At 40.5% G+C, this 26461-nt stretch overlaps 2 protein-coding genes across 5 annotated transcripts in view; one reads left to right on the top strand and one right to left on the bottom strand.

The window, feature by feature from the left end:
* Nucleotides 1-13536, top strand: part of mkrn2 (makorin, ring finger protein, 2) — a 41450-nt gene extending 27914 nt beyond the window's left edge. The window contains exons 5-11 of one of the 2 annotated variants that reach the window (XM_034164419.1): nucleotides 11789-11949; nucleotides 12235-12300; nucleotides 12382-12530; nucleotides 12716-12826; nucleotides 12965-13109; nucleotides 13197-13393; nucleotides 13424-13536. In XM_034164419.1, the coding sequence (XP_034020310.1) occupies nucleotides 11789-11949; nucleotides 12235-12300; nucleotides 12382-12530; nucleotides 12716-12826; nucleotides 12965-13109; nucleotides 13197-13370 (806 nt within the window). In that variant the 3' untranslated portion in view covers nucleotides 13371-13393; nucleotides 13424-13536. Of the gene's footprint in view, nucleotides 1-11767; nucleotides 11950-12234; nucleotides 12301-12381; nucleotides 12531-12715; nucleotides 12827-12964; nucleotides 13110-13196; nucleotides 13394-13423 lie in introns of both variants that reach the window. The other variant, XM_034164416.1, reaches the window with a different exon arrangement.
* Nucleotides 13486-26461, bottom strand: part of khk (ketohexokinase) — a 74612-nt gene continuing 61636 nt past the window's right edge. For all 3 annotated transcript variants that reach the window (XM_034164431.1, XM_034164439.1, XM_034164447.1), the window contains one exon: nucleotides 13486-13865. In XM_034164431.1, the coding sequence (XP_034020322.1) occupies nucleotides 13765-13865 (101 nt within the window). In that variant the 3' untranslated portion in view covers nucleotides 13486-13764. The remainder of the gene's footprint in view (nucleotides 13866-26461) is intronic.

The raw sequence follows: 26461 nt of genomic DNA, 5'->3' as shown, positions 1-26461 counted from the left end.
GTTGTTGAAAAAATATTTTTTAAATCCAGATTGAAATGGAGATAAATGATCATTGTCAGATAATTTGATAGTTGGTTAAAAATGATTTTCTCAAAACTTTGACAATGCTAATAATAATTGATATTGTTTAAATCACTATGGTCACCCCCTTTTGTTAAGCGGAATAAACCTGTGCACATTGTCAGCCAGAAGGCACATCACACATGGACAAAGAAAAGGTAAAGAGATGAGCTAAAGGAAAGGAGAGAACATGAGATGCAAGCTTAATAAACTTAGCTTCAATACCATCCGGACCTACACTTGAACTAGAGAAGAGCCGATCAACCTCAGCTGGACTGACTGAAAATGAGCTATTACAAGACAAGGTATCAAAAGACAGGAAAGAGTTAGCAGTAAATTGACCGTGAGGTGAATTGGAGAAGTGCTGACTGAAGGCATTTGCTATAGGCGAAGTATCTGAAGTATAATTATTATTAATCAGCATGTTAAAAGAAGCAGAATCAAATTTTCCTAACACATTATTAAGCTTTTTTCCAGAAATGGCTTGGATTCTTAAATTTATTTGCCAAACAATTTTTATAGTAGTTAGATTTGGCATTTCTGGTGTATGTTGTACAAGTATTTCTAAGCCATTTATAAGCTTCCCAATCAACAGGATCGTTAGAAGAGCGATACTTCCTCCATGCATTATCCCTCTGCTTAAAGAGATGCAGCAGTTCACCATTCACTCAGGGAAGATGGTGACCTTTGACCTTGATCACTGTAAGAGGTGCATGATTGTTAATAACTCTACAAATCTCTTCATAAAAATAGTCCCATGCCTCAATGTAAGGTATTAATTTCAGTCGACTCCAATTAATATTTAACAGGTCAGTAATATAATTATCACAATTGAATGAGCAATTGAACATTGATTATAAAATGAGTCATTATAAAATGACTCATTTTATAATTCCAAAATGAAATAATTTGAAATGCAATGGACTGATTTATAAATAACTATTTGATTTGAATACTTTTTCTGCTTGTACATGTACATATTATATTTGTGAAAACACTTCAGGGGTTAAGATATTGATGTGTAAAGCACTTTCTGCATCTGATGCAGATGGAAAAGTGCTATATAAATGCAGTCCATTTACCATTTCAGATTTACGCAGACACGTTAAAATTTTTTTTTTTTTTTTTATCACAAAATAACAGGTGCAAAAGGCCCTCTTAAAGTGATGACAGTCTCTTATTTATGATTAATTTGAGGGTAAATTTGATGTTTGCAACAATATACTCAAATAGGAAAAAAATGTTGGAATTTGAAATCTTGTATCTGGTGATTTTTGGAGGGGTACCGCCTCACTGTTATTAGTTCAGTGTGTGAGCGCCGCACTGAGCCCACAGCGTTGCAGCCTCATACACACACACTCCCACTAACTCTTTTACTGTTTTGTGTTTATTTTGTTTGACAGGTTCAAATAAATTGTCCTTGTGTGTCTCCACGTCATTTCCAATCATCTGCAGTATAATTTCTTTTCTGTGTTCATGTTGTCTGATGTGACATTGTGGGGAATCTCTGCTCAGAGGGCCTATTTGCATGAAATTCCATATTTAAATAGGGTCAAGGCCAGTTGAGGAGTTTAGTGCATGTGCACATGCTCTTAATTTCACGTTCAGTAGGATGTACAAATACCTACACACACTTTGATGGATATTTTTGTGCTTACGCCAGTTTCTGGGTTTTGGCGTATGATAGGTTTCAGTAGAAATGCCACACATGACTGTGTACATGAGGCCTCTGGTGAGGAGACGGACACCTTCAACAGACAGAAGATGGATCTCAGTCTTAAATCTCATTTTACCAGAAATCATTTTCATAACTGAAGAATCTCAGAGACAGTCAGGATGTGCAGCAGGTTAGGACGATAAAGGATTCAGGTGGTAATGTGCTGACGAGCGAGGAGGACATGAGAGTGAGGGAAGGCCATATTGTATGAGGAAGTCTGGAGTAGCAGAGATATGAGGGTGGTGCAGTATATGTACAAGTAGTAAGATGACAGATCCATTCATGGTGGAGGTGGGATTTACTAAGGATCAGCTCCGAGTCTTTTCTTGTTTGCAGTGGTGATGGACGTCAGACAGGAGTCTCCATCGACTATGATGTTTGCAGATGACATTGTGATCTGTAGTGAGAGTAGAGAGGTTGTGATGAGCCTGGAGAGGTGGAGATAAACTCTGGAGAGAAGGGGAATAAAAGTCAGTAGGAGCAACACTGAGTACATGTGAGAGGGAGCCCAGTGGAATAGTGCAGTTACAGGGAGTAGAAGTAGTGAAAGTAGATGAGTTTAAATATTTGGGGTCAACTGTTCAAAGTAATGGAGAGTGTGGTAGAGAGGTGAAGAAGAGAGTGCAGGCAGGGTGGAGTGGGTGGAGAAAGGTGGCAGGAGTGATTTGTGACTGAAGAATATCAGTAAGAGTGAAGGGGAAAGTTTACAACTTTCTCCTGGACGGACTGCTGGCTTGAACAACGCTCTTCTAATTAATACAAGGTTGTAATCGTTTCTCATATTTCTGTCCAACAATTCTTTCTGTTTTTAAGTGTAAGTCATGTGAATTTTAGCTAAGTATTTTTCTCCTTTGTGAATCTTAGGGGTGGTTAGTGCTTCCATTAGCAGTTAGCCTGCGCTAGCTTTGGCTTCACACTTGGATTTTCTGGTGGACAAATTGCATTACTCTCTACATAAATCTTGCGCAATGTTGACAGATAGTGTGGCTCTTTTAGAGAGCCGTGTCCATAAGCTAGAACAGCTTCTTAGTTCAGTGGAGTTAGACATTACGGGCACTCCAGATAAGGTTAGTGTCAGGCCGGCTAGCATGTCCATTAGCACTAGCTTAGCAATGCCAGCTAAAGATGATGGCTTTCACACTGTTGTTTGGCGGAAGAAGTCACATAGGACTTGGTGCCTGATTGAGGCATCCGGATCACAGTTGCCACGATGAACTGTCAACCTTTTTAAGCCTTGGACTTGCCTGTTGTTAGCTTTCCAAGTCCACAGGTGATATCCTACCCGTATCTGCAAGCCAAAATGCTGGGCGTTAGCGATAGGGAATTCTACCAACTGCAAGGTTATATTACAGATGCCAGTTGACGTTAAATGTATTCCTGGGGCCAGAGCACCCGACATTGCCTCTTACCTCAGGGTACTGACATTGCAGAAGGGTAGATAGACAAAGGAACACAACAGGAGATACAGTCACATATTCATTTATGTCGGCGCCAATGATATTAAGATGAGACACTCAGAAGTCACAAAAATGGACAGAGAAAGGAGTTGTGACCTTGCCAGAAAGATGTGACGGCATCAGTTAATAGTCCTGGGGTAATGATGAGGTGTTTAGCAGGCTGACATCATTAAATAAGTGGCTGGTGCAATTTTGTAAGCAGCAATGCTTCAGTTTTATTGATAACAAGCCTTCTTTTTGGAGTTGCCGTGGCTTGCTGATGCTGGACAGCCTTCACCTTACTGGGGAAGGTGCCTCCATCTCATGTGCAAACATAGAGCTCTACAGGGAGGGTAACATTAGGACTTTACAGCAGGCCACGGAGCAGCTGATTAGAGACCCTGCAGGGCCTATGACTAATGTGGACATTGAATCCATTAGTTTAGTGGGGAAATTAGCACAGAAAATCCATTATATTGCTGGTGCAGTTTATGTGGCAGGGAGGGAAATTTTCCAAATTGAGACTGGCCTGTTTCCGTGGATGTGTCCATGAAGAGCATAGACAGATTTGTTTTGCAAATGTAATACCCATTACTACATTGGATGACATTAAAATTAGGTTTGCCCCACTTCCTGTTCCTGCAGCATCAAATATTTTTTTGTCTGCTACCTACAACACATGTGGAACTTCTTAAACATAAACCAAATATTAGGCATCTTATATATGCTACTCTGGAACCACCCCCAAATACGAAAAGTCCATCAACCCCACTGAGGTCCTTAGTCTGGGTCTCATTAACATAAGATCACTATCCTCTAAATCACTGTTGGTTAATGATCTAATTATGGATCATCACTTAGATATGATAGGGTTATGTGAAACCTGGCTTAAACCTACAGCTGTCTTCCCCTTAAATGAGGCCTGCCCACCGGCGTACACATTTAGTCACGTCCCTCGTGATGCGAAGCAAGGCGGGGGTGTTGCTCTTATTTATAAATCTGGGTTTAGCTGTTGGGGGTCGTAAATATAGTTTGTTTGAACATCTGATTGTCCGCTCTGCCCACAATCCTACATATAGCCAAGGTCAGAAGAATAAAAGTCAACCATGCTATTTTGTCACTGTATATGGCCTCCTGGCCCATACTCTGAATTCTTAGATGAATTTGGTCAGTTTATCTATAATTTGCCCAGGCCGTGCAAATAACATTCTGATTATTGGTGATTTCAACATTCATATAAATAAGCCTTCTGATCCCCTCTGCAAATCAGTTATGGAAATTATAGCTGTATTAGGACTCCAGCAATACATTCAGGACTTGACGCACATTAGTGGAAATACCCTGGATTTGGTCCTCGTTCAGGGTATCGTAGTCACGAATACTGACATCATGCCTCTTGCTTCAGTGGTCTCTGATCACTCACTTAAGTTTACAGTTTCGCTGCCGTGTTTAGTGGAACAACAACCTTATTTATCGCTACAGCAGTGCATCAGCTCATCAACTCTCATTCACATAAGATCACTGTCCTCAAAATCATTGCTGATTAATGATCGAATTATGGATCAGTTAGATATGATAATCAGATATGATTGGGTTATGTGAAACCTGGCTTAAACCCTCAGCTGTCCTCCCCTTAAATGAGGCCTGACCACCGCACACAGTCACGTCCCTTGTGGTGCGAAGCAAGGCGGGAGTGTTGCTCTTATTTATAAATCTAGGTTTAGCTTATTAGCTGTTGGGGGTCACAAATATAACTCGTTTGAGCATCTGATTCTCCACTCTGCTCATGATACTATGTACAGTAGTGTTCAGAATAATAGTAGCGCTATGTGACTAAAAAGATTAATCCAGGTTTTGAGTATATTTCTTATTGTTACATGGGAAACAAGGTACCAGTAGATTCAGTAGATTCTCACAAATCCAACAAGACCAAACATTCATGATATGCACACTCTTAAGGCTATGAAATTGGGCTATTAGTAAAAAAAAAAAAAAAGTAGAAAAGGGGGTGTTCACAATAATAGTAGTGTGGCATTCAGTCAGTGAGTTCATCAGTTTTGTGGAACAAACAGGTGTGAATCAGGTGTCCCCTATTTAAGAATGAAGCCAGCACCTGTTGAACATGCTTTTCTCTTTGAAAGCCTGAGGAAAATGGGACGTTCAAGACATTGTTCAGAAGAACAGTGTAGTTTGATTAAAAAGTTGATTGGAGAGGGGAAAACTTATACGCAGGTGCAAAAAATTATAGGCTGTTCATCTACAATGATCTCCAATGCTTTAAAATGGACAAAAAAACCAGAGACGTGTGGAGAAAAAAAACAAACAGAAAACAACCGTCAAAATGGATAGAAGAATAAGCAGAATGGCAAAGGCTCACCCATTGATCAGCTCCAGGATGAACAAAGACAGTCTGGTGTTACCTGTAAGTGCTGTGACAGTTAGAAGACGCCTGTGTGAAGCTAATTTATTTGCAAGAATCCCCCGCAAAGTCCCTCTGTTAAATAAAAGACATGCGCAGAAGAGGTTACAATTTGCCAAAGAACACATCAACTGGCCTAAAGAGAAATGGAGGAATATTTTGTGGACTAATGAGAGTAAAATTGTTCTTTTTGGGTCCAAGGGCCGCAGACAGTTTGTGAGACGACCCCCAAACTCTGAATTCAAGCCAAAGTTCACAGTGAAGACAGTGAAGCATGGTGGTGCAAGCATCATGATGTGGGCATGTTTCTCCTACTATGGTGTTGGGCCTATATATCACATACCAGGTATCATGGATCAGTTTGGATATGTCAGAATACTTGAAGAGGTCATGTTGCCTTATGCTGAAGAGGACATGCCCTTGAAATGGGTGTTTCAACAAGACAATGACCCCAAGCACACTAGTAAACCAGCAAAATCTTGGTTCCAAACCAACAAAATTAATGCCTTGCAGATGTGAAGAAATCATGAAAAACTGTGGTTATACAACTAAATACTAGTTTAGTGATTCACAGGATTGATAAAAAAGCAGTTTGAACATAATAGTTTTGAGTTTGTAGCATCAACAGCAGATGCTACTATTATTGTGAACACCCCCTTTTCTACTTTTTTTTTTTTACTAACAGCCCAATTTCATAGCCTTAAGAGTGTGCATATGCTTGATCTTGTTGTTGTGAGAATCTACTGAATCTACTGGTACCTTGTTTCCCATGTAACAATAAGAAATATACTCAAAACCTGGATTAATCTTTTTAGTCACATAGCACTACTGTTATTCTGAACACTACTGTATTGCCAAGGTCAGAAGAATAAAAATCAGCCATATTACTTTGTCCCTGTTTATAAGCCTCCTGGCCCATACTCTTAATTCTTAGATGAATTTGGTGCACTCATCTCTAACTTGTTAACTTGTGAAGATAACATTCTGATTATTGGTGACATAACATTCATATAAATAAGCCTTCTGATCCCCTCTGCAAATCATTGATGGAAATATCTTGGATTTGGTTCTCACACGTGGTATTGCTGTCATGAATATTGACATCATGCCTCTTACATCAGTGGTCTCTGATCACTCACTTATTAAGTTTACAGTTTCACTGCTGTGTTTAGTGGAACAACAACCTTCTTTATCACTACGACTACGCATCAACTCCTCAACTACGGCTGAATGCGAAGATAAACTGCATGATAGCGTCATTTTTGGAAAATCCCCAATCAGTAAACTGTCTTGTGGACAGTTTAAACTCAGCGCTCAAAACTACACTTGACATGATTGTGTCACCTTTACGCGTAGTATTGCAGCCATATTATAATCAGGTTTGTTATGTGACTACGTGCGCACTGACTGGCTGATTTCTGGTCTGATATTTTCCCATATCAGCTTGTTACCATGACAATCGGTCCAGATCATGTATCACATTATAAAAACACGACCAGAAAAACCAAGTCGGGCGTGAACATACTCTGTAAATATCTAAATGGCATCAGAAAAAAAACAAACAAACAAAAAAAAAAAACAGATTAAAAGCTTACCCTCGTTTAAGCAAGTTCAGAGGTGAAGAGGGCAGACAGGTCTGACTTCAAGCCCAAAACCATCAGCTGCTCTCATATTTGGATGATACTGTAAGTTTGTGTGTTTATATATATATATATATATATATATATATATATAAAATCTCGCTTGCTCAGTTAAGAATCCTTTAGTACATGCCGATAACTGCTGGTAATCTCATTCACATAAAATCCTTAGAAGATTGCCTTGCATCAGTGAGAAGTTGGATGTCTAGAAACAACTTCCTACTTTTAAACTCTAAGACTCAAATGATGGTTCTTGGTCCAGTGAGACATCGGCATCAATTTGACCAGCTAACACTTAGCCTCGGCTCGTGTGTCATACATCACACTGACAAAGTGAGGAACCTTGGCGTAATTTTTGATCCTTTATTGTCCTTTGACCTCCACATTAGAGATATTACGCGGACTGCTTTCTACCTGTGAAATATAGTGAAGATTCATCCCATCCTGTTTATGGTTGATGCTGAGACCCTGATTCATGTTTTTCTCTTCTAGATTGGACTACTGCAATGTTCTATTTTCTGGTTTACTGTAGTCCAGCATTAGGGCTCTCCAATTGGTTCAAAATGCTGCAGCCAGACTTTTGACAGGAAGCAGAAAGTTTGACCACATTACACTCATTTTGGCGTCTCTTCACTGGCTTCCTGTCCCATTGAGATCAGATTTTAAGGTTCTGCTACTAGTTTATAAAATTGTTCATGCACTGGCACCTCCCTACCTAGCTGACCTAATTAAACCTTACGTGCCGGCCCGGGCTTTGCGTTCTCACGGTGCAGGACTACTTTGTGTCCCTAGGGTTTATTCACCCTAAGGACACAGTAATCCCAAAGTCTGCTGGTCACAGATCTTTCTCTTATCGTGCCCCTGTTCTGTGGAATGATCTCCCTGCATCAATAAAACAGATTTTGTGCAGACTTTCAAGTCCAGACTTAAGATGCACTTATTTTCCCTTTCATATGGCTAGCATACTGACATAGTATGTTACTATGCTTTTTACTGTTTTAAAGTAATTTTATTAGTAAACAGAGTGGGCCAGCGATCACCTTAGTAATTTCTCTGGTTTCCCGTCTATTTACTGCTGATGAATTATACCTTAATTGTAGTTTTTTCCAGCAGACTGATTCCACTCTTTTTCTCTCTATCCCAGGTACAAATGATGTCACGTGAAATTGCAGGATTGATGGATCTAAACCGCAACTGATCATGAAATACAAGACCTGATGCAGGTGCTGCATCCTGCAGTCTGTTTTCAGGATGCAGGTGACCCTGTCACGGGAACAGGCCCACTGACGGTGTCAGGAATGCTGGATGACCCCTGGCTGTGGTGCTGATGCCTGCATAGACTTCTCATCTTCTTTATATTATTATGTTTTTTGATTTCCTGTTTCTTCAGCTTTGTAAATCTTTGTAAAAACCTTGTAACTGTTAGCATGGCCCAAGCAGAGGGTCGCCCCTTTGAGTCTGGTCTGCTTGAGGTTTCTTCCTCAAATCATCAGAGTGAGTTTTTTCTTACCACTGTTGCCTGTGTTCTTGCGCCGGGGACTGGTATGGTTAGACCTTACTTGTGTAAAGCACCTTTAGGCAACTTTTTGTGCTTTGACGCTATATAAATGAAAATCAATTAAAGGGTGATTCTTAGACTACGGGCACTTATGTCCTTTAATCATATTGTATGAAAACAGAAAAAAGGGGAAATTTCACACTTTTATAGTTATCTATACAATGAAAGTGTGTTAAGAAATTTGTTCTAGTAGTCTATGATGACCTTTTCACCTTTTTTCAGTATCATTATATGCAAATATTGCCGTTTTGTGCTTGTCCCACACCCAGACTTTTGATCTTCAATGATAAAAATGAATGGTAAAGAAACGTTTTTTCTAATGTTTTAAAATATCTCTGAATAAAATATCAGTAAAATAATCAAAACATAATTGGGGTATTCAATGTCATACAACTGTTGTGATTTTTTTAAACAAAATGTAGTTGTCCCACACTATTGCCGTAATTTCCACCACAACACTGTAATGTCCCTTTAAACAGTTTGTATGAAAGATTGTTTGGGTAGTTTCTATATAGATAAACAGTGACATCAGAGCACATGTATATAGCGCCAAATCACAACAAACAGTTGCCCCAAGGCGCTTTATATTGTAAGGCAATGGTGTGGTGGAAATTACATTTACAAGGCCAATAGTGCCCGTTGTTAAAGAATCACCCTAAAATTACAAGACAGTACTGAGACCAGCTATGTTGGATGGCTTTAGAGACAGCGGTGCTAACAAAAAGACAGCAGTTGAGACTGAGATGGTTTGTCTGTCTGTGTGTGTCGGTCTCTGCCTGTGTCGGTCTCTCTGTCTGCAAAGATGAAAAATTTCCTCTTTTTGGCGGATTTCCATTTTTTTTCCCAGTTACCCAAGTCATTTTTTTACATCAGTATTGTTTGGTAGGAAGCATTAAGTGCTTTGCTTTTTGATCAGGCAGGTTCTGGGCAGCTTTGAAGGTTCTGGGCCCTTGAAGCAAAGGTGTTGTTTTATTTCACTTTATCTTAATTTGTCCCTGCTAAAACCTTAAAGAGCATATGTCTGAGAGTGATATTTACTTTTTATGGTATGGTCTTTTGAAACAGTTGATAGATGTAATTTATAACTTTAAAACGGGAGTGATGTTAACATGTTAGCATGTCTATGGTGTTGTCATTGTTAAAGTTGTAATATTTTTTTTATTCATATATTAATAATAATAGCAACAACAGTAATAGTAATAACTAGTAATGCTACAATACAATTTTTTATTTGATTTGTTTATTTGGCAGCTAATGTATACAAACATCTAAATATGGCATTATAATATACAAATAATGAACGTTTGAGTTCAATGGTACGAATATTTAATTTGGTGAAAGCTGAAACAACCTCATGAAATATTTGTACCATTGAAAGAATGTAAAAACATTTGTTTTATGTAACGGCTAAAATAGATCCTTGTCATTTGATATTTTATTAATCTATAAACAACAGAAAAGGGACTTACATTTTGGTGTTCCACTGTGACTTGTCGTCCAGTGATGTTCAGACTTCCATTAAAAATAAAGACTTTGTGTAGTTCCTCAGTCCAGCCAAAAATCACATCAGCGTTTCATGTGAGCAGCTCTTCATGCAGCCAGACGGCTTACAGCGGAGTGGATTTTGTGTGTGTGTAGCAGCGTCAGTTAACTCAATCACATCATCATGTCGCTGTCCCATGTGTGCGCACACACGCACCTGGCTCAGTCAAGCTGTGTACCTCCTCAGTGCAGCGAAAAAAAAAGAAGTCAGAAATGAGTCCAGGCTTTCTTTCTCTTCCTGCTAACGGACAGCACAGTGGATTTGTTGTGTGTGTGTCTCACAAAAATTAGCAGTGTCCCCAGCACGCGTGCACAAACACATGCAACCTGGTCGGCGCTTGTGCGTACGTGAACAACAAAAATAAGACTGTATATGTAGTCGTGCGCGAGCATGTGTGCATGCGTGATCACGTGCGTGCATGCACGAGGATGTGGACGTGTGTGTAGCGCATGTGAGAGTGCAATGGTACCAAACGTATGGAAACAAATTTGCACTATAAATGCAACACAAATGGGATGAATTAATCCATGTCATGTGACATACAAAGCACCAATCAAATGACAAGGATCCATTCAGCCATTATATAAACCAGGATAAACATGAAAACAAACGCTTATTTCCAATGTGGTCCTACGAGACACAGGCAGAGACAGACAGAAAGAATCATGTTACATGTACAGTGTTTGTAATGCGAACAATTAAAAAACAAACATTTTAGAGAAAGAGACAAAGAACCTGATAAAACCAACTAACAATGAACATAAATAAATACATACATAAATAAATGTTGACTCTCACACCTCCATTTCATCCCTGTTTTAAGTTTAATGACAGTTTGTTTCGGTCAAACCATATTTTCAGTTTGTTAATTTCTTCAGTGATTTCCTCCAGAACTATCTGACAAACTAGAAAACTGCTGCATCCTAGTAAGAGCAGAATACTACTGGAATGAATCTGAATAAGGAAAGTTTTTTTTTTCCTTCACTAAATGGATGCTGCACTCACTGCAGTTTATTGTCTGGAATAGTCCCAGATTGCACTTCAGAGTTTCTAGAATTCAGACATTTCCGTGTGGGTGGTGTTGGGGGATAATTTTGGGTTTAAGCTAATTTTGTTTTTCACCACTTTCATCCCTGTGTCTGTCTTGTGTCTGTGTGTTAACTCTACAGTGTTAAACTAACTCTAATGAACTTGAATATTTTGAAATAATTTTGCCAAACACTGACTCGATCGATGTCACTGATTACTTCCTGGTGATGTCATGTACCTGTAAACAGGACGTCCCGTCAGTGCCACTCGTCTGTCTGTTGTCTTTATTCTGCAGTATTGAGTCCTGTCAGTATTGATGATTGATGTTCAAAGGTTTTTTTTCTTCAACTCTCATCACCTGTTTGGCATTGCTTCTCCCACCGTAGGCGGAGCTTCCCAAGCAGCCGCTCAGCTCTGTCCCTACGCTGCTGCAGGACACTGTTCCTATGAGGACAACTGTCCCTATCTCCATGGGGACGTGTGTGACGTGTGTGGAATGCAGGTGCTCCACCCCCACGACCCTGAGCAGAGGAACGCGCACGAGAAGGTGAACCGCTAAACCGCATCACAAATAACCCCGAGGCATGTCTCAGCAGACTGATGGACCCAGATACTCCTTGTCCTGTAACAGTACTTCATCACCTCTTTTCCTCCTAATCTTTGTGCTGAGACATTAGTTTGAACACACACCCACAGTCAGCTGACATGTGGGCGTGGCTTTACCCTGGTCAAACCCGTTATTTCTGCAGAGTGATGAAGTCAAACAGTGACAGGAGTTAACCTGGAACAACGTTCAAACTGATGAGTGAGTTCTGTCTCTGTCCATCTTCAGATGTGTCTCCTGATGTTTGAGGCGGACATGGAGAAAGCGTTTGCAGCTCAGCTCAGTCAGGACAAGGTGAGATCAGCCTGCTGGTGACGAGCCTGGTCTGGGGGTCCGGGGGTCTGGGGACTAAACCAATCCGTACTGTCCTTTCAGGTCTGTTCCATCTGTATGGAGGTGGTGGTGCAGAAGACAAACCTGTCAGAACGGAGGTTTGGAATTCTGTCGTCCTGTTCTCACACCTTCTGTCTCACCTGCATCAGACAGTGGAGATGTACCAGAAACTTCAGCAACCAGATCATCAAGTAGGTCTTACTCAGACAACTTGGTCCACACCCCCAGCTCACTGTCTCACTTTCAGCCTGGTTAAGACCCATGGTTTGGCTCGCCATCTCACTCGTGGCCGCTCTCCTTTGCGCCCGCTCATATCCGTCTCGCTTGTGGCACTCTTGTTTTGCACCCACAGCTCACCGTCTCCTCATCTCTGTAGGTCGTGTCCTGAGTGTCGGGTCATTTCGGAGTTCGTCATTCCCTCTGCGTACTGGGTGGAGAATCAGGATGACAAGGACCACCTTATTAACCTCTTCAAATCTGGAGTCAGGTGAGTGTCCTGTCAATGGATGGATTAGCTGTAGGTGAGCTAATCCTGACCCAGTTTCGGAAATAAAAGTCCTGGTTTATCTTGAGGTAAAAGTTCTAGGGAGGTTCTAATCCCAGACTCTGTCTTCATGTCCCACAGTAAAAAAGCCTGTAAGTACTTCAACCAGGGCCGGGGCTCGTGTCCGTTTGGAGCGAGGTGTTTGTATCTCCATGCCTTCCCTGATGGAACCCGAGCGGAACCGGCCCTTCCAAGGAAGCAGCTGGGCTCTGAGGGGAATGTTCGGGTCAGAAGCGCCTCACCAGAACCTGCTACCTTGAACCGGATTGTAGGTTTTGTTGTTTCTGAACAGTTTCTTGTTTCTTGCGTTTAGTTCATGAACAGCGTCCGTCTGTGGGATTTCATAGAGGAACGTGAGCAGCGTTCGGCCCCGCCGCCGGCCCTGTCATCATTTGAGGATGACATCACAGAGATGAGGGAGCTCTTCATGCAGATGTCGGGACCGAGCCAGAACCGGCCAGAGACGCCGTCCACTGCTGACTACTAGAGCCTCAGCCTGACTGCTGGTCTGTCTCCACGGCAAGTGGTCCCTGACAGGAGACTCTGGACACCGCGCTCCTGCTGCAGCAGTTAAATAAGTCGTGATCATCCAAACTGTCCTGATGAAACTTTATTTATTGTGCACAAAATTAAATACAGTGTTACATTACAAAGGATTCTGGGTCATTTGTGATTTAGTCAGGACTCGTTTTCAGTAACGAGTCATAACAAACAGCAGGTCGACTTCATCTAAACCTTCAGAGCTCACAAACCGGCCGACAGTCTGTTAACGGTCGTGACGGTAAATTACGGGATTTCCTACAGTTTGCTACTTTTATTCCTTCAGATTATTATTATAGTTTATTGTTTGGTCCAATCACAAGTTGAATTTAGTTTTTTGCTCAGTTCTTTGATTCTCTCACGATGCCGTCGTATCCGTGGACGCCACACTTCCTGCCAGCGAGCTCACAGCCGAAAGTCAAAGCGTCCTCAAGACTTGCTCCTACAAAAACAGAAAAGATAAATACGTTTATCTTCTGAAATTACAAGATGTGAATTAAAACTTTTCAGATAGTGACTGTTAGAAACACTGGTGAAAGTCAGCCATGAAAAAAAAAAAAAAAAAAAAAAAAAAAAGTTTTTGGCAAAGCCCCTGGTGAGGGTTCAGGGTTCCCCCCCAGAAAAAAACGTGAAATCTCAGATGTATTCTGGTGCATTTTCAGGTCTATTAACCCACCCAAAAAAAAAAAAAAAAAAAAAATCAAATTTTCTGTTGAGTCAGTTCAGTTTTTCCAAGAATGTGCAGGAAGCAGCCCAACATGGCAAACATCGCCATAATCTGACGAAGTTGGGAGGAAAAGAGGTGTGTTCAGCAGTGTCAGAACACATCCAGATTACCTCGTCCATACTTGCACCATGGCATCCAAACTGCATGTAGACAACAGGTAGATGACAGACGGCCATAAAAGGCACTGCAGACTGCCCAACATCCAAACATCTGGATGACAAACACGGGACTGGAGGGGGAGGCATTATTATACGTGGTACGTGCAGGTCATACCAGCAGGCTTTGCTGTGTAAAATCAATCTTGAGGTTCCCTTGTATGTGGTCAAATAGTTTTGGATCCTGTTTTGTTGCCATCAGAATATGTAAATTGTGACGGATGTCAGATTGCACATGGACCGCTGTTGGATAGGTGTCCCATCTTGATGGTGCCTGGAGGGTTTTGAACATGTGCATCACACTTGGGGCCACCGGCCAATTGGGACCAACTGTGTGGACTCTCAGTTATATGTCAGAACCTTTTGGAACTGCAACTTGACTTTTTTTTTTTTGGACGTGCATCAAATCATCATTCTGACGCCATTCAGCCTCATTCCAGCTATGTGTGATGGGGGTATTACTGTTCTCTCTACATTTATCTAACCATTTGACTGCAGTAATTTGTGCTTTTATAACATCTGATAGTAACCAAACTTTTGTAATATCAGAAACAAAAAAGGCCATTCTACTCAGTCAAAGGCCTTTTTGGCATCAAGGGAGACTTAACCCTCTGGAGTCAAATGACGCGCCCTCGCGTCAAAAGTTGGATGACATAATTACGCGGACAGCACACAATCGTCTCCACTATGAGTGTCTGTTTGAATGTGTGTTGAATGTGGAGACGTCAATCTCCACATCCCTTTTTAAATTTTGTTAATAGGCCAAGTATAACTTGAATTATGATGAATAGTTTACGTGAGTTTTTGGGGGACAATATTCTCATTCACTGTGCGTTTTGCAGACAGCAGCAGCAAAAATGACTCATTTCGTCCTTTCGGCTGCAGGAGCAAGAGGGATGGAATGAAATGGGACTCCCTCAACTGCAGCAGGAGAAAGGGGTGTTACCATTGGTGGAAAAATCAGAAATTAACCAATCACAATGACATCACACAGACCCCACATGGGTCTGGACTGCAGGCAGGCCAGTCTAGTACCTGCACTCTTTCCCACGAAGCCATGCTGTTGTAACACGTGCAGAATGTGTCTTGGCATTGTCTTGCTAAAATAAGCAGGGACGTCCCTGAAAAAGACGTTGCTTGGATGGCAGCATGTGTTGCTCCAAAACCTGGCTGTACCTTTCAGCATTGATGGTGCCATCACAGATGTGTAAGTTGTCCATGTCATGGGCACTAACACACCCCCATACCATCACAGATTCTGGCTTTTGAACTTTGTACTGGTAATAATCTGGATGGTCTTTTTTCCTCTTGTCCAGAGGACATGATGTTATTTCTAATGTTACTGGCTCTCAACAACAGGGGGAGCTCTCCCTGTGTCTGAAACTTGGACACATGATAAAGTAAAACAACATATTTCTCAGGACTTCCAAACAAATAACGCAAATAGTTGACAGCTAACATAAAATAAAGAATTAGCACAGATATTATCTAACAACGTCCATAATTTCCAAAAACAATTTGAAATGTGGACTCATCAGACCACAGTACACTTTTCCACTTTGCGTCTGTCCATTTCAAATGAGCTCGGGCCCAGAGAAGGTGGCGGCATTTCTGGATGTTGCTGATGTTTGGCTTTCACTTTACATTGTAGAGTTTTAACTTGCAGTTGTAAATGTAGCGACGAACTGTGTTAACCGACAATGGTTTTCTGAAATGTTCCTGAGCCCATGCGGTAAGATCCTTTACACAATAATGTCGGTTTTTAATGCAGTGCCGCCTGAGGGGTTGAAGGTCACAGGTGTTCAGTGTAGGTTTTCGGCCTTGCCGCTTACGTGTAGAAAGTTCTCCAGATTCTCTGAATCTTCTGATTATATTATGGACTGTAGATGATGGAATCCCTAAATTCCTTGCAATTGAACGTTGAGAAACATTGTTCTTAAACTGTTGGACTATTTTTTTATGCAGTTGTTCACAAAGTGGTGATCCTCACCCCATCTTTGCTTGTGAACGGCTGAGCCTTTTGGGGATGTTCCTTTTATACCCAATCATGTCACTCACCTGTTTCCAAACAGGTGTTCTTTGAGCATTCATCAGCTTTCCCAGTCTTTTGTTGCCACTGTCCCAGCTTTTTTGAAACATGTTGCAGGCATCCATTTCAAAATTAGCAAATATTTGCACAAAAACAAAGTTCATCAGTTTGAACATTAAATATCTTGTCTTTGTGGTGTATTCAATTGAATATATATAGGTTGAAGAGGATTTGAAAATCGTGTTCTGTTTTGATTTACATTTTACACAACATCCCAACTTCACTGGAATTGGGGTTGTACATTTTTACACATTTTTGAAGTTTACAATTTATATTTGCATTCTAAGTTATAAATGGTTCCTCAAAAGTATTTGTTTTTCACAGTAATCAATCAATCAATCAATTTTTTTATATAGCGCCAAATCACAACAAACAGTTGCCCCAAGGCGCTTTATATTGTAAGGCAAGGCCATACAATAATTATGTAAAACCCCAACGGTCAAAACGACCCCCTGTGAGCAAGCACTTGGCTACAGTGGGAAGGAAAAACTCCCTTTTAACAGGAAGAAACCTCCAGCAGAACCAGGCTCAGGGAGGGGCAGTCTTCTGCTAGGACTGGTTGGGGCTGAGGGAGAGAACCAGGAAAAAGACATGCTGTGGAGGGGAGCAGAGATCGATCACTAATGATTAAATGCAGAGTGGTGCATACAGAGCAAAAAGAGAAAGAAACACTCAGTGCATCATGGGAACCCCCCAGCAGTCTACGTCTATAGCAGCATAACTAAGGGATGGTTCAGGGTCACCTGATCCAGCCCTAACTATAAGCTTTAGCAAAAAGGAAAGTTTTAAGCCTAATCTTAAAAGTAGAGAGGGTGTCTGTCTCCCTGATCTGAATTGGGAGCTGGTTCCACAGGAGAGGAGCCTGAAAGCTGAAGGCTCTGCCTCCCATTCTACTCTTACAAACCCTAGGAACTACAAGTAAGCCTGCAGTCTGAGAGCGAAGCGCTCTATTGGGGTGATATGGTACTACGAGGTCCCTAAGATAAGATGGGACCTGATTATTCAAAACCTTATAAGTAAGAAGAAGAATTTTAAATTCTATTCTAGAATTAACAGGAAGCCAATGAAGAGAGGCCAATATGGGTGAGATATGCTCTCTCCTTCTAGTCCCCGTCAGTACTCTAGCTGCAGCATTTTGAATTAACTGAAGGCTTTTTAGGGAACTTTTAGGACAACCTGATAATAATGAATTACAATAGTCCAGCCTAGAGGAAATAAATGCATGAATTAGTTTTTCAGCATCACTCTGAGACAAGACCTTTCTGATTTTAGAGATATTGCGTAAATGCAAAAAAGCAGTCCTACATATTTGTTTAATATGCGCTTTGAATGACATATCCTGATCAAAAATGACTCCAAGATTTCTCACAGTATTACTAGAGGTCAGGGTAATGCCATCCAGAGTAAGGATCTGGTTAGACACCATGTTTCTAAGATTTGTGGGGCCAAGTACAATAACTTCAGTTTTATCTGAGTTTAAAAGCAGGAAATTAGAGGTCATCCATGTCTTTATGTCTGTAAGACAATCCTGCAGTTTAGCTAATTGGTGTGTGTCCTCTGGCTTCATGGATAGATAAAGCTGGGTATCATCTGCGTAACAATGAAAATTTAAGCAATACCGTCTAATAATACTGCCTAAGGGAAGCATGTATAAAGTGAATAAAATTGGTCCTAGCACAGAACCTTGTGGAACTCCATAATTAACTTTAGTCTGTGAAGAAGATTCCCCATTTACATCAACAAATTATAATCTATTAGACAAATATGATTCAAACCACCGCAGCGCAGTGCCCTTAATACCTGTGACATGCTCTAATCTCTGTAATAAAATTTTATGGTCAACAGTATCAAAAGCAGCACTGAGGTCTAACAGAACAAGCACAGAGATGAGTCCACTGTCCGAGGCCATAAGAAGATCATTTGTAACCTTCACTAATGCTGTTTCTGTACTATGATGAATTCTAAAACCTGACTGAAACTCTTCAAATAGACCATTCCTCTGCAGATGATCAGTTAGCTGTTTTACAACTACCCTTTCAAGAATTTTTGAGAGAAAAGGAAGGTTGGAGATTGGCCTATAATTAGCTAAGATAGCTGGGTCAAGTGATGGCTTTTTAAGTAATGGTTTAATTACTGCCACCTTAAAAGCCTGTGGTACATAGCCAACTAACAAAGATAGATTGATCATATTTAAGATCGAAGCATTAAATAATGGTAGGGCTTCCTTGAGCAGCCTGGTAGGAATGGGGTCTAATAAACATGTTGATGGTTTGGATGAAGTAACTAATGAAAATAACTCAGACAGAACAATCAGAGAGAAAGAGTCTAACCAAATACCGGCATCACTGAAAGCAGCCAAAGATAACGATACATCTTTGGGATGGTTATGAGTAATTTTTTCTCTAATAGTTAAAATTTTGTTAGCAAAGAAAGTCATGAAGTCATTACTAGTTAAAGTTAATGGAATACTCAGCTCAATAGAGCTCTGACTCTTTGTCAGCCTGGCTACAGTGCTGAAAAGAAACCTGGGGTTGTTCTTATTTTCTTCAATTAGTGATGAGTAGAAAGATGTCCTAGCTTTACGGAGGGCTTTTTTATAGAGCAATAGACTCTTTTTCCAGGCTAAGTGAAGATCTTCTAAATTAGTGAGACGCCATTTCCTCTCCAACTTACGGGTTATCTGCTTTAAGCTACGAGTTTGTGAGTTATACCACGGAGTCAGACACTTCTGATTTAAAGCTCTCTTTTTCAGAGGAGCTACAGCATCCAAAGTTGTCTTCAATGAGGATGTAAAACTACTGACAAGATACTCTATCTCCCTTACAGAGTTTAGGTAGCTACTCTGCACTGTGTTGGTATATGGCATTAGAGAACATAAAGAAGGAATCATATCCTTAAACCTAGTTACAGCGCTTTCTGAAAGACTTCTAGTGTAATGAAACTTATTCCCCACTGCTGGGTAGTCCATCAGAGTAAATGTAAATGTTATTAAGAAATGATCAGACAGAAGGGAGTTTTCAGGGAATACTGTTAAGTCTTCTATTTCCATACCATAAGTCAGAACAAGATCTAAGATATGATTAAAGTGGTGGGTGGACTCATTTACTTTTTGAGCAAAGCCAATAGAGTCTAATAATAGATTAAATGCAGTGTTGAGGCTGTCATTCTCAGCATCTGTGTGGATGTTAAAATCGCCCACTATAATTATCTTATCTGAGCTAAGCACTAAGTCAGACAAAAGGTCTGAAAATTCACAGAGAAACTCACAGTAACGACCAGGTGGACGATAGATAATAACAAATAAAACTGGTTTTTGGGACTTCCAATTTGGATGGACAAGACTAAGAGACAAGCTTTCAAATGAATTAAAGCTCTGTCTGGGTTTTTGATTAATTAATAAGCTGGAATGGAAGATTGCTGCTAATCCTCCACCCCGGCCCGTGCTACGAGCATTCTGACAGTTAGTGTGGCTCGGGGGTGTTGACTCATTTAAACTAACATATTCATCCTGCTGTAACCAGGTTTCTGTAAGGCAGAATAAATCAATATGTTGATCAATTATTATATCATTTACTAACAGGGACTTAGAAGAGAGAGACCTAATGTTTAATAGACCACATTTAACTGTTTTAGTCTGTGGTGCAGTTGAAGGTGCTATATTATTTTTTCTTTTTGAATTTTTATGCTTAAATAGATTTTTGCTGGTTATTGGTAGTCTGGGAGCAGGCACCGTCTCTACGGGGATGGGGTAATGATGGCGTAATATCACTTGAAAGGGATATTGTGGTGTTGGAAATTTACCTCTTTGGGGTCTCAAATTGCCTTGTGAGTTGTGTTTTGCACATGTCATGCATGCTCTACAATGCTGTTTTGCATATGCTTCGAACCCATAAAGACAAAAAATAGATTGCAATTGCGATATCATACCCCCTGATGAGACATGCGTCACGCCATGGCTCATAATAGCTGCCCATTTAAACATATTTTTTGGCAATATGGGTTTCTTTTGTGGTCATACGCACAAGCCATTCGCATACGTAGCTCCTTTAGCTATCCACATTTGTTTCTCTTTGTCAGTTGCCTGCTGTTGCATGTCAGCAAGCAGTGTATGACCTAAATGCAACTCTGGGGTAGTTTCCTGTACAACAAAAATAGAAGGAGCTGCTGCTGCCTCTTTTGCTGCTCTGTCAGCAAAATCATTTCCTTTTGAAACACTGTCAGAGCCATTGGTGTGAGCCGCACATTTGCATATAGCAATTTGTTGAGGCAACTTCACAGCTTGCAGTAGGGCAGTTAGGAGAGTGGCATGAGTCACTGGCTTTCCAGACGACGTCACCATTCCACGCTCCTCCCACAGTTTTGCAAACACATGCACTGTGCTAAAAGCGTACTGGCTGTCTGTATAAATTGTTACAGCCGTACCTTCAAACAGATAGCAAGCTGCAGTTAAAGCAACTAATTCAGCTGCTTGTGCTGAAAATGACGATGGCAATGAAGCAGAATCTAATACTTCTGAATTTGTGACGACAGCATATCCAGATTGTGTTTGTCCATAAGCATTTTTGGTGGAAGAACCATCCACATACACGATTGTACTGTTTGGGATGGGTGTGTCCTGGAGGTCTGGGCGTGCTTTTGTACAAACTGTTGCTACATCAAGACAATTGTGCGGCTCACCATCCTCAGGTAAAGGTATCAATGTGGAGGGATTCAATGTTGTACATCGCTCTATCGTAAGGTGTGGCTGTGATAATAGCAAGGACATGCACGAAAGATGTCTTGCTGGGGACAAAAGGCTCATGTTTGTCTGCAACAAAAGTGCAGAGACTGCATGTGGAACTTTCAATGTCAACTGATGGAATAGAACAACATTACTGCTACTTTGAACAGCCATAGAGGCTAGCTGTAGAATTTTCCATGGTGCGGAGCCGAGTCTCCAATTCGCCCAGCCTGGCCTCCAAAGCTAAGAATAAGCTACACTTATTACAAGTACCATTACTGCTAAAGGAGGCCGAGGAATAACTAAACATTTCACACCCAGAGCAGAAAAGTGCGGGAGAGACAGGAGAAGCCGCCATGCTAAATCGGCTAAGAGCTAGTAGCTACGCTAAGCTAGCGGATTCCTAAAAACACGCAAAGTGAATAATGTGTAAATAATTTAGAGGTGATTCAGCAGAAGGAGTGCTTTAGTTAAGGCACGTAAAGATTATACTGGGAAACAAATCGTAATCTAGATAACTAGATCAATCTAACTGCGCAGATTAAACAGCTAACAGATACAGAAAAACACCGCTGTGCTCCGGAACAGGAAGTGATACAATACCGCAGTGAGAGCCAACCACCAGTAGAGGCAGAGTTCTTTTCTAGTAAAAAAATAAAAAATCTGATTCAAATTTTATGTTTTGGGGTGAATATTGGGTCATTGTTTTAATGCAGTATAGTTTTTCCTTTCATTCTGGCAAAGTTACACAAGGTGAGGTTGTGCTGAAAAAATGACACCAAACTAGGCAAAGTAAACAGTTTAAGGTAAATTTGGCCAAGTGGTTAATGTGCTTGGTTTCAGTGCAGAAGGTTCCGGGTTCAAATCCCACCCCTGCCACATTTCTCCATGTAATGTGGAGTTGCGTCAGGAAGGGCATCCGGCGTAAAACCTGTCAATTCAACATGCAGATGCACCTTGGATTTGCTGTGGCGACCCCGAGTGCAAACAAGGGAGCAGCCGAAGGGACTTAATATGAAGTTAAAAGCAAAAGTAGCCAAAAGTGCGCAAAAATAGCCAAGACTCCAGAGGGTTAATAATGGGGTGTTATGAGCAGTGGGCACAGTTAACCAAAAAGTTAGCTTCGATAACCATTAATCAGATAACTGAAAAGTTATCTTTTATGACGATAAACCGATAAACTGCTAAAAAATGTATCTTTATTACAGATAACCGATGACTATTAGTACTGATTTGGACGCGGCCACATCAGATTACACTGTTGGCTTCTGATAAACCAGTTTCACTTTCAGCGCCGCAGGGGCTGCTGGGTAAATTCAAGGATCACAAAGAACACCACGAAAAATGAATAAATAAAAAATAAAACCCCAAACACTATCATCATCTTCAAAAGCAGTAAAACACAGAAGTGTTAAGAGACATTCTTTTCATTTTTGTGAACTGTTGTGATAAAGGAGGGGATTGTGTTGTTTGCTGAAGTGCAGTATTTTATTTCTGACACTGGGTGCCGCAAGTTTGTAAGCCAGCAGTTTTTGCTGCACCTCCCCATTTTTGTATAGTCCACGCCCAGTTTGTGTGTGTGTGTGTGTGTGTGTGAGTTCAGAGTTCATCCCGCCGTACCGGTTCCAGTTATGAGAAATAAAGTACCCCACAGGGCTAAAAAGGATGACTGCCTCCGTTAAGTATCACCCCCCCCCCCCCCGAGTTCAACACTGGTGAAGCTGCAAAGCTCAACAAGAAGTCACAGTTTCTCGGTATTAGGTACACCGTCATTTACAAACTAAAAAGCTGCTGCTTTTTTCACACACTTTGAACCCTGCAGCTTAAACAACCGAAATACATCATTAATGCACTGATTGGCAGAATAATATACATGTCGTAAATTTGTCTGAATAAGTAATCCACATAAAGCATCCTTTTAAAAAAAAAAAAATCCATCCATTTTCTTCCGCTTATCCTAGGTCAGGTCGCGGGGGCAGCAACTCAAGCAAAGCCGCCCAGACCTCCCGATCCACACAACCCCAAGCCGTTCCCAAGCCAGCCGAGAGACGTAGTCCCTCCAGGGTGTCCTGGGTCTTCCCCGGGGCCTCCTCCTGATGGGACGTGCCAGGAACACCTCTCCAGCAAGGCGTCCAGGGGGCATCCGGAAAAGATGCCCGAGCCATCTCAACTGACTCCTTTCGACATGGAGGAGCAGCGGCTCCTCCCGAGCTTGGAGTCCAAAAGTTAAAAATCCAAAAGTGTCTAAATGCGAAGAAAAGTCCCTCTGTACACAGCTGCGCCATGAGAGCTCCTCTCCCCCACCAAGTCTTGGCAATTAAATTACAGACACAAAGAAATAAAATAAAATGTTAAAATTAGTCCATTTTGTTTTTGTGTTGAGTGGACGAGTCACTGCAACGTCCAAATGAACCTGAACTACACTACCCACAATGTTCCCGGCGTTGACCGGCCAATCACGTTTTGCACTTAATGATGACATTATCAGCAAGTGACAGACAGCCAGTCTGCAGCCATGGAAATATAGACCTGGAATGGACGTGCGCGCCTCAATCTATTAGCGTCGTTCAGGACAGGAAGGTGCCATTACTAAGGGTGGAGATGTGCCGATCATCAATAATAAACTGACCGCTTTTTTTGCACTAGCATTGCTATTTAATGGATTTTAATAAATGTAGGCTTGTTTTAAAGCCCTTTAGTTGCTCTTTCTAATGAACCCATACATGTCTGGGTAGAAAATGTGGGGGAAAATGCCATTCTGTTCATTTACTGTGATTTTTTTTTTCCTGTCATCATAATTCTGGATGGATTTTTATAAATGAAGCCTTGTAAGTTGTATTCAAGCTGATTAAAAGCTCTAATGAACCCATACATGCCTGGATTAACAATCCTTATGTCAGTGTTGTATAAAGTACTGGAAAAATCACACTTAAGTAAAATTACAGATACCCATTTAAAAAATGACTTTGGTAGACGTTCAAGTCACCGACTGAAATGCTACTCAAGTAAAAGTCTTAAAGTATCTAGTATTTATTGTATTTAAGTATGACAAGTAATGTACAACTAAATGTACTCAAGTACTGAAAGTAAAAGTACAAGTAAATGTTAATAATCAAAAACGGACTGATTTTTTTTATATTAAAGTTTATCTAGTCTTGTAAATGACTGGTAGTATTTGTCAAAATACTGAAAATTGTGCACATCACACAAAAACACTTCAGAAACAAGGTTTCAAAACCTAAACGAGAGTAGGCTACTCACTAGGTGTTCACAGGAAACACTTATTTATTTCCATATGTATTTATTTATTTTCATTGTTACATGTTTTATCTTTTCTGTTGTGTTTTGTTTCATTAGGTTCTTTTTTGTCTTGTTGTTTTTGTGTTGTTGTTTTTTGTCTCTTTCTCTAAAATTGTATTGTAACATTATTCGTCTATTAGTATTGACTATTATGTAGACTATTATTGTTTTTGCTATTAATATATGAATAAAAATAAATTTAAAAAATTACAATTTGACTTTTACGACATGAACGCTGAGCAATTATACAGAAAACAAAACACAAACGTGCTGATGCAAATAGCTTAATGCTAACTTTAACATTGAAAATGCCATAGACATGCTAATGCGTTAGCATTGGTCCCGTTTTTAAGTTATAAAATACATCTATCAACAGTTTCAGAAGACCATAACAGGTCAGTTTAACATAAAAATATTAAATATTACTCACAGACATATGCTCTTCAGGGTTTTAGCGGGGAAAAATTAGGATAAAGCGAAATAAAATCCACGATTCAAAGCTTGAAGCACGGCTTCGACCTGCAAATCATTGCTTTGATTGGTTCAAGGTTCAAAGCAAAGCCGCGCTGCAGAAAAGTTGATTACAGACCCGCTGCAGGTCTGTAATCAATGCAGAGAAATGATCATTTTCCTGACAAACAAACTGCAAAAAAGCCTACGGACATGCCTCATGACAAATCGGCCTGACGTCGTTACAGTCACTAGTAATCACTGGTGTCTCTGGGTGAAAACATGACTTTTGTCGTATGTGTGTGTGTGTGTTTTGTAACCAGTAACAGCATGGCGCATAGAAAATGTATCTGAGTAGAAGAATGCAATTAAGGTCAGAAATGTAGTGAAGTAAAAGTGAAAGTAAGCTGAATTAAAAAAAAACCTCACGTAAAGTAAAAAGTCTCCCAAACTGTACTTAAGTACAGTAGTGAAGTATTTTTACTTTGTTACTATACAACACTGCCTTATGTATTAAAATATAAATCTGAAGTCTTGCCATTGTGCTCATTTACTTTGCTTTTTCCTCTGTAATTTTATTGCCAGTCTTTTAATGACAACATATATATGATTTTTTACTAACATTTTATTCCAAGTAGATATAAAGCCATTCAGAATTTAAGACTTCTGACCCTCAGTCAGGGTAAAAAGTACCTCCTCCAACCACACTGTTATAATTTAAATGCCGCCTGTGACCACATGTACATATCATATTAAACAACACTGCAAGTATATAGACATAAATATATTTAAACATTTTTGTTTCTGTATCTGTATGCATGTGAACGCAGCTTAATGAAAAGAACTTATCGTGTTGAGTTACAGTCTCAGTATATCGATATTAAATTCAGACTTTAAAATAGACGTTTGTTTTACATAGTTACATTAAAGCTCTTGTACAGTTCATTTTAGTTTTGAAGAATTTGTTTTTGTAGTTGGTGCAGTTGATGGTGAAGCTCTGGCTGCCTTTTTTCCCTCATTTCTCTTTTGTTTAACAGGTTCCTTAACTGGCTCAAGGTGCTCTGTCCACCCTTAGTAACGGCCGCTGTGCAGCACGCCGCTAGTCACGTGACGTCCATTCCAGGTCTATATTTCCATGTCTGCCACAAACACACAACAGACGGACTAAAATGTTTGATTTTAGGATTTACAAACATTTTTGACTGTTAAACTTTACCAGCAAAAAAAAAAATGTTATTGGAATGAAAGTTATCGGAACTAAATTTATTGAAGATAATGCGCTGTGTGCACACCGGAACATGACGTAACTGTTGGGAAGGTGTCGTAGCACGGACCCACAACAGGGGGCGCAAATGAACGGACAATGAGTAAGCCAAAAGGTAACAATTTAATGTTGTGATATTACACAACGAAACGTGTCTTAATTTCACAGTCAATAAACACCAGGTGATGTGTGGGCAGGCTCGAAGATAGAAGACGCCCGACGAGAGATAAGCCGCGTCCCACACGGCTTCCACCACCAACGGCCTGAAGAACACCGGAGCCGCCAAGTCCCGAGTCCCCAGGTGGCCTCTGTCTTCGACTGTCGACCCTGGTA

This window comes from Thalassophryne amazonica, chromosome 3 (assembly GCF_902500255.1).
Source record: "Thalassophryne amazonica chromosome 3, fThaAma1.1, whole genome shotgun sequence".
Lineage (NCBI taxonomy): Eukaryota > Metazoa > Chordata > Actinopteri > Batrachoidiformes > Batrachoididae > Thalassophryne > Thalassophryne amazonica.
Note: the sequence above shows the minus strand (reverse complement) of the source record. Positions and strands in the feature narration are given on the sequence as shown.